Here is an 18790-nt window from a genome sequence, read left to right on the forward strand (position 1 = left end):
TTGATATATATTGCAATAGTATTAATATGCACAAAAAGAGTAAACTTACTCTAGCAGCCCTGGATGAGTAGGGGTCCTCAAAGAGTGCCCATATCTTTGGTTGCCAAACTTCGCAGCATCCCCTCGATCGGTCCGGGCAGTCCTCAATGCCGAACCGTCTGGGTAGTTCATCGTCCGTGTCATCTGGGTCCGGTGGTTCGAATATGTCCAGCGCCTCCTCTGCGTCCCGATGCTGCCGGTATGTCATCCAGCAACACGGCTCCACGTCGGTCTCATCTATCATCCAAAACGCCAACTCCTCTTCAAAAAGAGGCCCGCAGACATCGGCGGGGCAATGGAGCTTGCCAGTCCTATAATAGTTCAACACATAAGCGAATATGCCAGGGTGCCTGTCGAAAAATAACTCGTTTGTAGTTGGATATGGAGATATGGATCTGGGTAGGGAGGGAGTCGGTGGGAGGGAGTCCGTGTCTGGGTTGTTCACCGGCTCTGGCGGGTCGGCTAACAATGCCAGGCGCGTCCCCGGTAGGGTCCTAATTGTGCTTTTGTAGGTTTCGTGTCTTGTGCCACCAACATTGATGATTATTTTTTCAGAGTCTTCCCCCCTGGTCATCTCTTCCTTCAGGCATGTCTTGGACGGAGGTTTGTTGCCTGATTTGCGTCCTCGGTAAGACGAAACACACACCGAGTTAATCATAGATTTAGATGGAGAGACGGTTGGTTATTCCGTTAATTTGTTATTCAGTTATTATATCTCGGTGAATCACACGGTGACAATTGAGTTTTTCCTCATGTCAGTCCTTGTTATAATACTACTCATGTATCCAACTGTACCGGGGACAGTTGTTGCTTTCAACAAGTCCAATGCGAGCGGCAGGCAGGCAGAGAGAGTGCCCTTGACTAAAACCTCCTGTTATAAAGGCTACAACTCCCCTAACGACTCTTATCTATAGGTTGCAATCTCAAAACATCTATATAATATCTGGACTAGGCAGGCTTTTGTGGTCAAAATATTTGTTGAATAATGTCTATAAATAAGCAGAAGTTGTTGCCGAAAATAGGCTTCAAAGATTCAACAGTTCAGTCATGGATACTTGGCGACCTTCAACGATAGTTTCAGATTATGCTATGGAATATTGGGAGTGTTATATTCTACATCAAATCTACAAAATGTGCCAATTTAAAGAAAGTCTATTTCTAGATTAATTTTTGGGAGTAATAACCCAAGGTCCTCACCTATTGTTGCATTATTCCTTATCCGAAAATTCACAAAAATCACAAAATCCGCCAGACCCCCCCCAATTTTTTAAAACACATTTCCTAAACATGGAAGTTGACCCCAATAATGATCTAAATGACTAAATGCGCGCGACGTGTGCTTTGGAATATTCCATCAATTTGCGATGATGTCTTCCTGGAGGCGAATGAGATGTGATGTGAGGTTGTTTTTCAGGGAACATTAAGGATCTGTTGCTTCTCCAACCAGAAGTATCCTCCCTCCTCCCTCAGCTCAGCCACACCATAGTCAGTCAGACAGACGACACACAGCCAGCCCTCCCTGTAAGCGCCGACTGAGGCTTGCAACAGACTCGATACATTAACCCTTTCTAGTCTGGTTAATTTTAGCCTTTATGAGAGATTATTTTGTTCTTATAATATACCACTCCTTTAAATATATTCATGATTTCCGTTTATATAATTAGAAAACGTGAATAGTACTAGTATGGGTTTTACAATGACTGTAGATTCACGCATATCTATTATGGTACTGTATCTGTGTGCCACAATGTAGGCTGAGGACAGGTAGGCTATCCATCGTTACATATATTGATTCCCAATTAGGATAACTAAAACAATGAATTCACACAGACACACCTACACCCACACACATGTATATGAATTCAAAGTCACATTATTGGGAGATCCATGAAAAAAACATCGTTTATATTACAACTGCTCTTTGTATGGCAACATGTGTTTTAGACTGTACAATTTCCTCACGCTGACTCACTCGTGTTCTATAGACCATGCCAAGCACGTTTACCCAACATCATTGTATCTACCAAAATAATTGCGTTTAACTGGAGCATTTAAATCAGTCATTTGAGCGCAGTAGCCACTTGTATAAAGAAAGACATCTCTCAATAACATGTGGATTCCTTTGCAATCAGCAGCGATGCTCAGTTCTTCATTGCTCTAGAATGTTCTCTTCCTCTCACTGATGCTCGTTGAATAATACCTTTTTTTCATCCTTCATTTACAAGAGACAGATTTAAAAAAAAAAAATATATATATATATATATATATATATATATATATATATATATACACATAACTCATCACCACCAAGTAATCCTTATCAATTTGTGTTGCCTGTTTAAAATAACCAACAATTGCACAAGGTCAGAATAAGGGTTAACACTACCTGTTGTGTCATAACGTTAGGACCACTTTGGAAAGACATGTTTTACAATATCAATGCGTTCATGTGTCATCCATCCTCTTCAAATATGCATCTTAATAAGAGGAAGATGTTTTATTGACGTACCGCAAATACAAATTCAGTTCAGTTCAATTCAGCTCACACAGTCTGCTTAGGGGTTAACGTCGGTTCAGAGCTATTCTAGGAAAAGATTAGCATATTCATATTTCATAAGCCAGTCTGGTCCAACAGGTGAACAGGTTCAAAAAGGAACGGCGTTTGTTGGCATTTTGAAAAGGTGTTTCTTTGGTGACCTAAGATTGCCATCTAGTGGTCATATTGGTTCCCATCATTTTGAAGAGTAATGAAATCCTACTCCCTACATAGTCCACTACCATTTTGGGATGCGTACAATTTTTCTTGAATTGAGTCAATAGTCGTTCTGTGGACATAGAGCGAGTCATCTATCCAAACATGTACAATTAAGTAGGTTTGAATATCAATGTCAATATAATACCAGAAATTAAATTATCTTGTGAGCAATTAAAATGATAAGAGAACCACTGTTATGTAATGTTGTACAGTACATTGTTTATAAACATGTGAGTATAGTACTTGTTACTTTGTATGACAAATTTGAAAGGTAATATTATTTAGTCCTAAACTGTAAATATGAGACTGTGTTAATGAAAAGAGTGACTAACAAAACATTATTTTTTTATTTTTTATTGTAACAAGTTAAATGAATAACAAAAAAATAGCCCATTCATAATATTGGTTTAACATGTGATCATATCATTTAGGGTTGAAGTTGACACAACAACCTAAAGTGCTCTTTATTGACAGCAGATCTATGTACACGCAAAGTTCTAAGAATCCAAAGCTAGTTGACAAACAGTAGTTCTATCATAAACAGGTCTCTTTTTAGTGATTGATTGATTAGTCCACCTCCTCAATGGTAGGGCCCTGAGAGCTAGCCCCGCCCCCGGCCTCTTTTCCACAGCTCCCCATTGGAGGAGCCCCTCCCGCCCCCCCTGGTAGAGCTTGGATACGATTGGGTTACACACTCTCTCCAGCTCCTTCTGCTGGTACTCAAACTCCTCCTTCTCAGCCTCTCTAACCAGGAGATAGTTTGGTTGCACTTCTCAACAACCTTCTTCTTGTCATCCTCGCCGATCTTCCCTGCCAGGTTTGGATCTTCTACATTACTCTTCATGTTGAATGTGTAGGACTCCAAACCGTTCTTGGCTGCTATCTTCTCCCTCTGGGCATCGTCCTCAGCTTTGTAATTTGTTGGCGTCCTGCACCATCTTCTCAATGTCCTCTTTGCTGAGCTGCCCCTTGTCGTTGGTGATGGTGATCTTGTTCTCCTTGCCGGTACTTTTATCCACCGCCGACACGTTCAGGATGCCGTTAGCGTCGAAGTCTAAGGTCACCTCGACTTGGGGAACTCCTCTAGGAGCGGGAGAGATACCTGTGAGATCAAACTTCCAAAGCAGATTATTGTCCTTGGTCATGGCTCTCTCTCCCTCGTACACCTGGATGAGCACACCTGGCTGGTTGTTAGCATAGGTGGAGAAGATCTGGGTCTGCTTGGTGGGGATGGTGGTGTTACGTTTGATCAGGGCGGTCATCCCTCCTGCTGTCTCGATGCCCAGGGACAGAGGAGCCACGTCCAAGAAGAGAAGGTCCTGGACGTTCTTAGAGGTGTCGCTCATCAAGATGGACGCCTGGACGGCAGCACCGTAAGCCACCGCTTCATCTGGGTTGATGCTTTTGTTGAGTTCCTTTCCGTTGAAAAAGTCGTGCAAGAGCTTCTGGATCTTACGGATTTCGTGTGGAGCCACCAACCAGAATGATTTCATGGACCTGGGCCTTGTCCATCTTGGCATCTTTCAAGGCTTTTTCCACAGGGTCCAGGGTTCCCCTGAATAGCTCAGAGTTGAGTTATTCAAATCGAGCCCTGGTGATGGAGGTGTAGAAGTCGATGCCTTCAAAGAGGGAGTCGATCTCAATGCTGGCCTGGGAACTGGAGGAGAGGGTTCTCTTGGCCCTCACACAGGCTGTTCTCAGCCTTCTCACTGCCCTCTTGTTCTGGCTGATGTCCTTCATGTTCTTCCTCTTGAACTCCTCAGCAAAGTGGTTGACCAGGCGGTTGTCAAAATCCTCCACTCCCAGGTGTGTGTCGGCATTCACGTCGAATATCCCGTCCTCGATGGTCAGGATGGAGACGTCAAAAGGTGCCTCCGCCGAGATCAAAGATGAGTACATTGCATTCCTCTCTCTTTTCCTTGTCCAAGCCGTAAGCGATAGCCGCCGCTGTGGGCTCATTGATGATCCTCAGGACGTTTAGACCAGAGATCACCCCAGCGTCTTTAGTAGCCTGCCTCTGGGAGTCGTTGAAGTAGGCTGGGACTGTGATGACTGCATTGGATACCTTCTGGCCCAGGTAGGCCTCAGCAATCTCCTTCATCTTAACCAGGATCATTGAGGAGATCTCTTCGGAGGTAGAATGCCTTGGTCTCTCCCTTGTACTCCTCCCCGACTTGAGGAGATCTCTTCGGGGGTAGAAGCCCTTGGTCTCTCCCTTGTACTCCTCCCCGACTTGAGGAGATCTCTTCGGGGGTAGAAGGCCTTGGTCTCTCCCTTGTACTCCTCCCCGACTTGAGGAGATCTCTTCGGGGGTAGAAGGCCTTGGTCTCTCCCTTGTACTCCTCCCCGACTTGAGGAGATCTCTTCGGGGGTAGAAGGCTTTGGTCTCTCCCTTGTACTCCTCCCCGACTTGAGGAGATCTCTTCAGGGTAGAAGGCCTTGGTCTCTCCCTTGTACTCCTCCCCGACTTGAGGAGATCTCTTCAGGGTAGAAGCCCTTGGTCTCTCCCTTGTACTCCTCCCCGACTTGAGGAGATCTCTTCGGAGGTAGAATGCCTTGGTCTCTCCCTTGTACTCCTCCCCGACTTGAGGAGATCTCTTCAGGGTAGAAGCCCTTGGTCTCTCCCTTGTACTCCTCCCCGACTTGAGGAGATCTCTTCAGGGTAGAAGCCCTTGGTCTCTCCCTTGTACTCCTCCCGACTTGAGGAGATCTCTTCAGGGTAGAAGCCCTTGGTCTCTCCCTTGTACTCCTCCCCGACTTGAGGACATCTCTTCGGGGGTAGAAGGCCTTGGTCTCTCCCTTGAACTCCTCCCCGACTTGAGGACATCTCTTCGGGGGTAGAAGGCTTTGGTCTCTCCCTTGAACTCCTCCCCGACTTGAGGACATCTCTTCGGGGGTAGAAGGCTTTGGTCTCTCCCTTGAACTCCTCCCCGACTTGAGGACATCTCTTCGGGGGTAGAAGGCTTTGGTCTCTCCCTTGTACTGCACCTGGACTTTGGGCTTCCCACCATCGTTGGTCACTTAGAAGGGTGAGAACAACAAGGTCATCTATTGATATACCCAAACTTTTCAAATTAAATGTTTTATGTATGTAACCCTGTGTGTATGTAACCCTGTATGTATATGTATATGTATGTATGTATGTATGAAGTCAGAAGTTTACATACACCTTAGCCAAATACATTTAAACTCAGTTTATTGATATACCCAAACTTTTCAAATTACATTTTTTATGTATGTAACCCTGTGTGTATGTAACCCTGTATGTATATGTATATGTATGTATGTATGTATGAAGTCAGAAATTTACATACACCTTAGCCAAATACATTTAAACTCAGTTTTTCACAATTCCTGACATTTAATCCTGTTAAACATTCCCTGTCTTAGGTCAGTTAGGATCACCACTTTATTTTAAGATTATGAAATGTCAGAATAATAGTAGAGAGAATGATTTATTTAAGCTTTTATTTTCTTTCTTCACATTCCCAGTGGGTCAGAAGTTTACATACACTAAATTAGTATTTGGTAGCATTGCCTTTAAATTGTTTAACTTTGGTCAAATGTTTCTGGCAGCCTTCCACAAGCTTCCCACAATAAGTTGGGTGAATTTTGGCCCATTCCTCCTGACAGAGCTGGTGTAATTGAATCAGGTTTGTAGGCCTCCTTGCTCGCACACCCTTTTTCAGTTCTGACCACACATTTTCTATAGGATTGAGGTCAGGGCTTTGTGGTGGCCACTCCAATACCTTGACTTTGTTGTCCTTAATCCATTTTGCCACAACGTTGGAAGTATGCTTGGGGTCATTGTCCATTTGGAAGACCCATCTGTGACCAAGCTTTAACTTCCTGACTGATGTCTTGAGATGTTGATTCAATATATCCACATAATTTTCCCGCCTCATAATGCCATCTATTTTGTGAAGTGCACCAGTCCCTCCTGCAGCAAAGCACCCCCACAGCATGATGCTGCCACCCCCGTGCTTCACGGTTGGGATGATGTTCTTCGGCTAACAATGGTCATTCTGGCCAAACAGTTATATTTTTGTTTCATCAGACCAAAGGACATTTCTCCAAAAAGTATGATCTTTGTCCCCATGTGCAGTTGCAAACTGTAGTCTGGCTTTTTAATGTTTTGTTTTGGAGCAATGGCTTCTTCCTTGCTGAGTGGCCTTTCAGGCTATGTCGATATAGGACTTGTTTTACTGTGGATATAGATACTCTTGTACCTGTTTCCTCCATCTTCACAAGGTCCTTTGTTGTTGTTATGGGATTGATTTGCACCAAAGTACGTTAATCTCTAGGAGGTAGAGCGGTATGACGCCTGTGTGGTCCCATGGTGTTCATACTTGCATACTATTGTTTGTACAGATGAAAGTGGTTCCTTCAGGCATTTGGAAATTGCTCCCAAGGATGAACCAGACTTGTGGAGGTCTACAATCAATTTTTCTGAGGTCTTGGCTGATTTCTTTTGATTTCTCCATGATGTCAAGCAAAGAGGCAGTGAGTTTGAAGGTAGGCCTTGAAAAACATCCACAGGCACACCTCCAATTGACTCAAATGAATTCAATTAGCCTACCAGAAGCTTCTAAAGCCATGACATCATTTTCTGGAATTGTTCAAGCTGTTTAAAGGCACAGTCAACTTAGTGTATGTAAACTTCTGACCCACTGGAAATGTGATACAGTGAATTATAAGTTAAATAATCTGTCTGTAAATAATTGTTGGAAAAATGACTTGTGTCATGCACCAAGTAGATGTCCTAACCAACTTGCCAAAACTATAGTTTGTTAACAAGAAATTTGTGGAGTGGTTGAAAAACACGTTTAATTGATTCCAACCTAAATGTATGTAAACTTCTGACTTTAACTGTATGTGTGTATGTAACCCTGTATATATGTAACCCTGTATATATGTAACCCTGTATATATGTAACCCTGTATATATGTAACCCTGTATATATGTAACCCTGTATATATGTAACCCTGTATATATGTAACCCTGTATATATGTAACCCTGTATATATGTAACCCTGTATATATGTAACCCTGTATATATGTAACCCTGTATGTGTTTTAGTTTTTATTTGTTTGTGATGTTTCCATTTGTTGAAGGATTAGTGCTTTATTGTAATAAATTAGAGCTTGTATTCTTAAAAATGGTAAATAAATTAATAATTCATGTAAAATGTACTTAGAAAGGCCACAGCTTCATGTCTGACTGAACGATCTGGTCGTTGAACTTCCTGGTCGTTGAACTTCCTGGTCGTTGAACTTCCTGGTCGTTGAACTTCCTGGTCGTTGAACTTCCTGGTCGTTGAACTTCCTGGTCGTTGAACTTCCTGGTCGTTGAACTTCCTGGTCGTTGAACTTCCTGGTCGTTGAACTTCCTGGTCGTTGAACTTCCTGCCGATCAGGCTTATTGCATCAAACACAGTGTTGGTGGGGTTCATGGCCACCTGCATTGAAATGAATTACAATTAAAATGTTAGTTTGGGTAAACAAAACAATACATGCATTCACAAGATTTGATCAACATTTGATCCCAGAGACTATCACATGGAAGCATTTATTAAAACATAAACAGTCAGACAGACAGAAGTGGGACCTACCTGGTTCTTTGCTGCGTCATCGATGATCTCCACCTTGCCATGCTGGAACACCCCCACACAGGAGTATGTGATGCCCAGGTCAATGCCAATGGATACTCCCTTTGCTGAAGACATCTTGGTTTTTTTTATTTTATTTTTTAGTTCCTGCATGAGTAAGATTAGGAACATAACTTACATAATGCATATGTACGTTAACTGTTTAGGCATTATCTAAAAACTGCCACAACTACTTATAGTGATTGACAGCTTGTTCTTCTCTTGAGATATGAAGGATCTCGGATGAGTCCTGAGTATTTTCACCCCGTTTGGGCCTTGCTTCTGAGTCGTGTGGTTACCCCAAAAGGTATGGCTCAACTGAGAGAGATCCATGGCTTTAAATACTAAAAGCACCTTTCTAGAGTGATCGCACATCTTCTGTGACAGTTTGTGACACATCCGGTAATATTAGTAACTGCAGCCAGGGGGCGCTGTTGGAAAGCCAGTAATATTAGTAACTGCAGCCAGTGGGCGCTCTGGGAAAGCCGGTGAATAGTCTAGGCCACATCGACGCAACCCGACACCAAGCCAGTAGAGCTGAACACAGGGCGGACAGTCCACACGCTGGACTGTTTGAATAGGAAAAAAAGCGGTACAACTAGGCAGGTTCAGGAACGCCTGCAAAATATGCCTGACTGGCATCATGAAAAAGGTACAGTGAGCTTCATAAGTTTTGGGACAGTGAACAGCACTTTGGGTTTGAAATGATACAATGGGGATGAGCTCCAAGTACAGACTGTCAGCATTAATCTGAGGGTATTTTCATCCATATTGGCTGAACCGTTGAGAAATTACATCACTTTCTGTACATAGTCCCTTCCATTTTAGAGGAACAAAAGTACTGGGACAAATTCACTTACATGTGTATTGAAGTAGTTTAATGGTCCATTCTTATTTACAATAAAAGTGACTCCAAAATGACACAATATATTAATTTACAATTCATTTATATTGGGCACAAAATTATAAACACAAAACAAAATAAACAGCAAATGCATCCAACAAGTTTAGTATTTTGTCCCTGTACACTCTTTTACTTTTGTATCCACCCGATATGAATGAAAATACCCTCAATTTAAAGCTGACAGTCTGCAGTTTAACCTCATAGTCATTGTATCATTTCAAACCTAAATCACAATGTACAGAGTCAAATAACAACAACAAAACTGTCACTGTTCCAATACTTTTGGAGCTCACTGTATGTAAAAAAAAACAACAACGTTAACTATTGTCAGGTGGACTTCTCAGGCCTCTCTTGATCTCATTCACTCAACTCACCTCACTCACTCAGCAAATCAGTCTACAAACAAATTGTATGTTTTTATTTTAGTATTTAGAGTTTATTGCTGATATCGAATAGATACAACAGTCACAAGAGAAGTATAAATCCTCTACTTGATCAAAAAAGAAGGACATGGAAGCAGAAATAGTCTAAGGCGAACATATGAAGTGTACCTTATCACACGTTGACATATAACTTATTTAACAATGAACAGAAGCAGATAAGACCTGATTATATATAGTAGGTCACTGTAGGCCAACAGACCTCTTCTAGAACTTGAAAATAACCTCAAATCTAAAATCTTGGAATTTTTCAAATATATTACCTCTTATCAAATTAGTTGAACTGAATGTTGAAGGTACCCTGATAAGCAAATGGCTCAGAAGGCATATTCACACATCAAGGCCTTGTTTCAGTTATGAAACACTTGTCAAATACTGTATTAGACATTAAAAAAAAGAGCTCACAACACCAATTCTGGCTCATGGAATGTACTTTATTTAAGATGTCAGTGCGCTGACAATGTGTGTGTGTGTGTGTGTGTGGAAACATATCCCTCTCATTCTCCTCTCTAACTGTACGGCCAATAACTTGGCGCCACTATATGACTTTCAGGAGCAGATAAAACTACAGTACATTGACAATTAACCATGAATAAACGTCAGTGGTGGCTGGTGGGAGGAGCTATAAGAGGGCGGCATCATTGTAATGACAGGAATGGAATTAATGGGACGGAGTCTAATGTGATTACCATATGTTTGATGTGTTTTATACCGTTACAGGTTCCAACCATTACAATAAGCCCCTCCTCCTATAGCTCCTCCCACCAGCCGCCACTAATAAACATTGTGATTTAGCAACAATTAGCATTAGCAACAATTAATGAATCATTTTTTAAGATAAAATCATGCAAACAGAGTATTTTAAAATATATGACTGACAATTTTTTTTGTTTATGGTTACTTCTCTTGGAGTACGTCCCAAATGGAACCTTTTACTCTAGTTGGTGCACTACTTTTGACCCTGGCCTATAGGGCTCTGGTCTAAAGAAGTGCACTATATAAGGAATAGGGTGCCATTTGGAACATACATATTGGTTTCTGCTCTTGTTTCATATGATTGAAATGCATGAATTGATTAATATACCTAACAGACAAGTTAGATATTATGTTATTATTATTATGCCCGACAGTGTTAATAATACAGTTTAGATTCGGCATAAAAGCAAAATAATTATTCTTCCCTTTTGTAACAATTTAGAAAATAAAATAGAGAATTAATCTTGTTTTTTTTTTCTCTCCCTCAGATGTTGGTTGCAGGTCACCGCATTGTCCATTCCTGTCAATACCTTGGAGCACAGACAATAGATATTTCATTAAAAACAATCATATAACTACAGTGGGATTTATTATTAAAAAATCACACACAAAAGGAAGCCAATATCCATGCCATACAGAACCATAAATATAATATGATTTGTCCTGTCCCACAAGATGTTTCATGTCCCTTTCACAGAACCCCTAAACTACTACCCTTAAAACTACTACCCCTAAACTACTACCCCCAAACTACTACCCCTAAACTACTACCCTTAAAACTACTACCCCTAAACTACTACCCCCAAACTACTACCCCTAAAACTACTACCACTAAAACTACTACCCCCTACACTACTACCCCCAAAACTACTACCCCTAAAACTACTACCCCTAAACTACTACCCTTAAAACTACTACCCCTAAACTACTACCCCTAAACTACTACCCCTAAAACTACTACCCCTAAACTACTACCCTTAAAACTACTACCCCTAAACTACTACCCCTAAAACTACTACCCCTAAACTACTACCCCTAAAACTACTACCCCTAAAACTACTACCCCTAAAACTACTACCCCTAAAACTACTACCCCTAAACTACTACCCCTAAAACTACTACCCCTAAACTACTACCCCTAAAACTACTACCCCTAAACCACTACCCCTAAAACTACTACCCCTAAAACTACTCAATCAACAAAATAAAAAAATCAAGAAAAACCCAGATCACTCCTACTTGACTGATTTCCCCAACAGCCAATCACCACAGTAGAAAGGAAGGCGGGAATTCTACCCACCCCCACTTAAAATAGCCTCACCTGTCAGCGTAATTACAGAGGAAACCATTATCTGAAATGTTTGAGAGAATGTTTTTTTATTTTTTAAAAAGCTGACCTGGTTCTTTTTACGTGGCTTAACCTGTTGTGTATCACAGGGTTCTTTCTGTATGTCAGCCAGTCAGTGGTTCTTTACCGTTTCTATATCAAATTCCTTATTTCCATGAATTCGTCAATGATTATAGGAGTTGTCCTTTCCTTTTCACCAAATACTTGATCCTTTATATATTGGTTTCTATTCCTTTGTTTGTAGACATATCCTAATGGTTTAGTTTGCCTTTGACAGTCACTCCAACCCTATCCCAGAGCTATTTTCCCAGCAGCAGGTACCCTTGTAGTTAAGAGCGTTGGACTAGTAACTGAAAGGTCGCTGGTTCGAATCCCCGAGCTGACTAGGAGAAATGTAACAGGGAGGGAATAAGTAAGGTGTGTGTGTGTGTGTGTGTGTGTGTGTGCCAACATTTCTCCATACCTGTAGTAGTTGGGTTTGAAGGGGCCGTTCTTGTTCAGACCCATGTACTTCGCCTGCTCATCAGACAACTCTGTCAGGTGGGCGTCAAAATTGGACAGATGCAAGCTGGCCACATACTCATCTGAAACACATGGGTGGCTTTGTGACGCGGTAGATCAAATGTTATTTGTCACATGCGCCGAATACAACAGGTGTAGGTAGACCTTTCAGTGAAATGATTACTGAGATGGATTTGCAACAAGAGTAAATGGGTGTTTCCCAAAAATGGTACCCTACTCCCTATGTAGTGCACAACATCTGACCAGGGCCGATATGGTCGTAGTGCACTACATAATGAATAGGGTGCCATTTGGGACACACCAACACTTCTGTTTAGAAAATGCAGTTTTATGGTAAAAAGCTTGAGGTTGTGACATTGAACCACACAACAAACTGAGCATTGAAAACTGTGAGTGGTTTCTATTCATCGAGATTTGATATCTACAGTGTTTATTATGATTTGATATCTAACTATTAAGATTTGATATCTACAGTGTTTATTAAGATTTGATATCTACACTTAAGATTTGATATCTAGTATTTATTAAGATTTCATATCTAGTGTTTATTAAGATTTGATATCTAGTGTTTATTAATATTTGATATCTAGTGTTTATTAAGATTTGATATCTAGTGTTTATTAAGATTTGATATCTAGTGTTTATTAAGATTTGATATCTAGTGTTTATTAAGATTTGATATCTAGTGTTTATTATGATTTGATATCTAGTGTTTATTATGATTTGATATCTAGTGTTTATTATGATTTGACATCTACAGTATTTATTAAGTTTTTAATCAATAAGGCTCAGTTCAATCCAAATGGCACCCTATTCCCTATTTAGTGCACTACTTTTAATCAAAGCCCTATGGGTCATGGTCAAAAGTAGGGCACTATATAGGGAATAGGGTGCCATGGTCTTACCCATCTTCTTAGGCAGCAGATAGACATCCTGTTTGTAGCGTCCCTCAGGAGCATTGAACAGCTCAATCAGAGCCAGGGCCTGCAGAGAGACACAGACCACCACAGAGTCTCAACGCTGCCAACATCCCATTCTCACAAAGCTCAGGTAGCAGCAGAACAACAGGAGAACAGAGTACCTCTAGTCTCGTCTTCAGCAAACCGCCAACACTTGAAGTAGGACTAGTACCACGTCTGTAATGCATGCAGCTCGGTATTTCTAATGTCAATTAATGACTCTAAATAAACTAGTATGTGTACATCTGGGGAAAAGCAATTGAAAACCGGTGAAAGTTAAATTGTGATGATACAATGATTCTAACTGTTGTATTTAGGACAATATGTCTCACCTGAGTAGTGGCTGTGATACAGGACAATATGTCTCACCTGAGTAGTGGCTGTGATAGACAGGACAATATGTCTCACCTGAGTAGTGGCTGTGATGGACAGGACAATATGTCTCACCTGAGTAGTGGCTGTGATAGACAGGACAATATGTCTCACCTGAGTAGTGGCTGTGATACAGGACAATATGTCTCACCTGAGTAGTGGCTGTGATAGACAGGACAATATGTCTCACCTGAGTAGTGGCTGTGATGGACAGGACAATATGTCTCACCTGAGTAGTGGCTGTGATAGACAGGACAATATGTCTCACCTGAGTAGTGGCTGTGATAGACAGGACAATATGTCTCACCTGAGTAGTGGCTGTGATACAGGACAATATGTCTCACCTGAGTAGTGGCTGTGATACAGGACAATATGTCTCACCTGAGTAGTGGCTGTGATACAGGACAATATGTCTCACCTGAGTAGTGGCTGTGATAGACAGGACAATATGTCTCACCTGAGTAGTGGCTGTGATGGACAGGACAATATGTCTCACCTGAGTAGTGGCTGTGATTGACAGGACAATATGTCTCACCTGAGTAGTGGCTGTGATAGACAGGACAATGTCTCACCTGAGTAGTGGCTGTGATAGACAGGACAATATGTCTCACCTGAGTAGTGGCTGTGATACAGGACAATATGTCTCACCTGAGTAGTGGCTGTGATACAGGACAATATGTCTCACCTGAGTAGTGGCTGTGATACAGGACAATATGTCTCACCTGAGTAGTGGCTGTGATAGACAGGACAATATGTCTCACCTGAGTAGTGGCTGTGATAGACAGGACAATATGTCTCACCTGAGTAGTGGCTGTGATGGACGGGACAATATGTCTCACCTGAGTAGTGGCTGTGATAGACAGGACAATATGTCTCACCTGAGTAGTGGCTGTGATAGAGGGGACAATATGTCTCACCTGAGTAGTGGCTGTGATAGACAGGACAATATGTCTCACCTGAGTAGTGGCTGTGATAGACAGGACAATATGTCTCACCTGAATAGTGGCTGTGATAGACAGGACAATGTCTCACCTGAGTAGTGGCTGTGATTGACAGGACAATATGTCTCACCTGAGTAGTGGCTGTGATAGACAGGACAATGTCTCACCTGAGTAGTGGCTGTGATAGACAGGACAATATGTCTCACCTGAGTAGTGGCTGTGATAGACAGGACAATGTCTCACCTGAGTAGTGGCTGTGATAGACAGGACAATATGTCTCACCTGAGTAGTGGCTGTGATAGACAGGACAATATGTCTCACCTGAGTAGTGGCTGTGATACAGGACAATATGTCTCACCTGAGTAGTGGCTGTGATAGACAGGACAATATGTCTCACCTGAGTAGTGGCTGTGATGGACAGGACAATATGTCTCACCTGAGTAGTGGCTGTGATAGACAGGACAATGTCTCACCTGAGTAGTGGCTGTGATAGACAGGACAATGTCTCACCTGAGTAGTGGCTGTGATAGACAGGACAATATGTCTCACCTGAGTAGTGGCTGTGATAGACAGGACAATATGTCTCACCTGAGTAGTGGCTGTGATAGACAGGACAATGTCTCACCTGAGTAGTGGCTGTGATAGACAGGACAATATGTCTCACCTGAGTAGTGGCTGTGATAGACAGGACAATATGTCTCACCTGAGTAGTGGCTGTGATTGACAGGACAATATGTCTCACCTGAGTAGTGGCTGTGATAGACAGGACAAATGTAGGCACTGTAGAACAGCTCAGATTCAAAAGACGACCCTGTAGGAAACACACACACACACACACACACGAGCTACATCAAAACAGTGGTCAATTGCAAAGCCATTCTCAGGGAAACACTTTTCAAATCAAAACAGAGATTATCAGAGATCATTTGTCGTGTGTGGTTGTAGTGTGCACTCTACTGTGAGGGGATAGTGTGTACTGTGAGGGGATAGTGTGCACTCTACTGTGAGGGGGTAGTGTGTACTGTGAGGGGATAGTGTGCACTCTACTGTGAGGGGATAGTGTGCACTCTACTGTGAGGGGATAGTGTGCACTCTACTGTGAGGGGATAGTGTGCACTCTACTGTGAGGGGATAGTGTGTACTCTACTGTGGGGTGATAGTGTGTACTGTGAGGGGATAGTGTGTATTCACACACTATCCCCTCACAGTAGAGTACACACTATCCCCTCACAGTACACACTAACCCCTCACAGTAGAGTGCACACTATCCCCTCACAGTAGAGTGCACACTATCCCCTCACAGTACACACTACCCCCTCACAGTAGAGTGCACACTATCCCCTCACAGTAGAGTGCACACTATCCCCTCACAGTACACACTACCCCCTCACAGTAGAGTACACACTATCCCCTCACAGTAGAGTACACACTATCACCTCACAGTAGAGTACACACTATCCCCTCACAGTACACACTATCCCCTCACAGTAGAGTACACACTATCACCTCACAGTAGAGTACACACTATCCCCTCACAGTAGACACTATCCCCTCACAGTACACACTATCCCCTCACAGTAGAGTACACACTATCCCCTCACAGTAGAGTACACACTATCCCCTCACAGTAGAGTACACACTATCCCCTCACAGTAGAGTACACACTACCCCCTCACAGTAGAGTACACACTATCCCCTCACAGTAGAGTACACACTATCCCCTCACAGTAGAGTACACACTATCCCCTCACAGTAGAGTACACACTATCCCCTCACAGTAGAGTACACACTATCCCCTCACAGTAGAGTACACACTATCCCCTCACAGTAGAGTACACACTATCCCCTCACAGTAGAGTACACAATATCCCCTCACAGTAGAGTACACACTATCCCCTCACAGTAGAGTACACACTATCCCCTCATAGTAGAGTACATACTATCACCTCACAGTAGAGTACATACTATCACCTCACAGTAGAGTACATACTATCCCCTCACAGTAGAGTACATACTATCCCCTCACAGTACACACTATCACCTCACAGTACACAGTATCCCCTCACAGTAGAGTACATACTATCCCCTCACAGTAGAGTACACACTATCCCCTCACAGTAGAGTACACAATATCCCCTCACAGTAGAGTACACACTATCCCCTCACAGTAGAGTACACACTATCCCCTCACAGTAGAGTACATACTATCCCCTCACAGTACACACTATCACCTCACAGTACACAGTATCCCCTCACAGTAGAGTACATACTATCCCCTCACAGTAGAGTACATACTATCCCCTCACAGTAGAGTACATACTATCCTCTCACAGTAGAGTACATACTATCCCCTCACAGTAGAGTACATACTATCCCCTCACAGTAGAGTACATACTATCACCTCACAGTAGAGTACATACTATCCCCTCACAGTAGAGTACATACTATCACCTCACAGTAGAGTACATACTATCACCTCACAGTAGAGTACATACTATCCCCTCACAGTACACACTATCACCTCACAGTACACAGTATCCCCTCACAGTAGAGTACATACTATCCCCTCACAGTAGAGTACATACTATCACCTCACAGTAGAGTACATACTATCACCTCACAGTAGAGTACATACTATCCCCTCACAGTAGAGTACATACTATCCTCTCACAGTAGAGTACACACTATCCCCTCACAGTACACACTATCCCCTAACAGTACACACCCTCCCCTCACAGTACACACTACACAACATGGGTCAACGATGGGAAGACAAAGCCTTTAGTTACATGTTAGTGGGAAACCTCTCAGGCCAAGTCACTATTTTGTTGTGTTTTCAAAAAGAGTCAGGTTTGGAAGCAGACAAAGGTGACAGAAAGGTCATCAGGATACATCTCATGGTGGGAAACCTATCTGTCTGCCTATTTAGTAACTCTAGAATGTTTTTATAGCTCTTTGAATCACAGACAAAGGTTTGGGAGGGAATAAAGTACCCTGAGATCCGAGCTAAAGGTCATTCTGTCTCACTATTGTTTCACTCAGTGCTCCATGTTACTAAAGCAGTGTTCCCCAAACAATAGAGTACACATTATCCCCTCACAGTACACAGTATCACCTCACAGTAGAGTACACAGTATCACCTCACAGTACACAGTATCACCTCACAGTAGAGTACACACTATCCCCTCACAGTACACAGTATCCCCTCACAGTAGAGTACACACTATAACCTCACAGTAGAGTACACACTATCACCTCACAGTAGAATACACACTATCACCTCACAGTACACAGTATCCCCTCACAGTAGAGTACACACTATCCCCTCACAGTACACACTATCACCTCACAGTAGAGTACACACTATCACCTCACAGTAGAATACACACTATCACCTCACAGTAGAGTACACACTATCCCCTCATAGTAGAGTACACACTATCCCCAAACTCTGTCCTACATTGCACAAGGGGAGTACGTGTTGTTGTTTTTTGTCCTGGCACTACACAGCTGATTCCAATAACCAACACATCATCAAGCTTTGATGATTTGAATCAGCTGTGTAGTACTAGGGCAAAAAACCTAAACGTGCACCCCTTGGTGAGTTTGGGGAAACATTGCACTAGGGTGAAACAACGGCGAATGGGAGTGATGCTCAGATTAACTCCAGGCCAGGGACACGGGGGTTGTAGAGGACAGAAACCGTACCTCAGCTAGCAGGACAACCCTCTTGCCGTCGGGCCAGATCACATGGTCCACCTGAGAACGCACCCTCTCCCAGGTAAGCTCCGGGCTCCGCAGGCTGGCCTAGAGGCGAGAGAGACCGGGGCAGGAGATTAGTGACACAGCAGAAACACAGAGTGAGCACACACACACACAGGTAAAAGTACCTCACCACATCAATCTCGGTATTGGAATGTCCCATGTTGCAGACAATACAGCCATTCTTCATCCGGTCCAACTGCTCTCTGGTCACCACGTTCTTATTGCCTGAGTGACAACAATACAGTCAGCTAATCTCAGATCTGATTACAATCAATAATGTTGGCTGTCTATAATGAGTGAGAGAGAAAGAGAGGGAGGGACAGAGAGAGAGAGAGGGATAG

General features: G+C 42.7%; 2 protein-coding genes and 1 pseudogene across 3 annotated transcripts in view; all 3 read right to left on the reverse strand.

The window, feature by feature from the left end:
* Positions 1-1504, reverse strand: part of LOC110532802 (voltage-gated potassium channel KCNC1) — a 54845-nt gene extending 53341 nt beyond the window's left edge. The window contains exon 1 of the mRNA XM_036988924.2: positions 50-1504. Within this exon, the coding sequence (XP_036844819.1) occupies positions 50-697 (648 nt within the window). The 5' untranslated portion in view covers positions 698-1504. The remainder of the gene's footprint in view (positions 1-49) is intronic.
* A 1857-nt stretch (positions 1505-3361) lies between these two features.
* LOC110532805 (heat shock 70 kDa protein-like) lies at positions 3362-8520 on the reverse strand (annotated as a pseudogene).
* A 1238-nt stretch (positions 8521-9758) lies between these two features.
* The window catches only part of LOC110532803 (S-adenosylhomocysteine hydrolase-like protein 1), a 59141-nt gene continuing 50109 nt past the window's right edge, over positions 9759-18790 (reverse strand). For both annotated transcript variants that reach the window (XM_090185418.1, XM_090185420.1), the window contains exons 12-17: positions 18580-18674; positions 18393-18491; positions 15427-15495; positions 13318-13396; positions 12354-12474; positions 9759-11072 (exon numbers count right to left, since the gene is read on the reverse strand). In XM_090185418.1, the coding sequence (XP_090041544.1) occupies positions 11066-11072; positions 12354-12474; positions 13318-13396; positions 15427-15495; positions 18393-18491; positions 18580-18674 (470 nt within the window). In that variant the 3' untranslated portion in view covers positions 9759-11065. The remainder of the gene's footprint in view (positions 11073-12353; positions 12475-13317; positions 13397-15426; positions 15496-18392; positions 18492-18579; positions 18675-18790) is intronic.

Source organism: Oncorhynchus mykiss, chromosome 9 (assembly GCF_057628025.1).
Source record: "Oncorhynchus mykiss isolate SJ-2025 chromosome 9, ASM5762802v1, whole genome shotgun sequence".
In the NCBI taxonomy this organism is placed as follows: domain Eukaryota; kingdom Metazoa; phylum Chordata; class Actinopteri; order Salmoniformes; family Salmonidae; genus Oncorhynchus; species Oncorhynchus mykiss.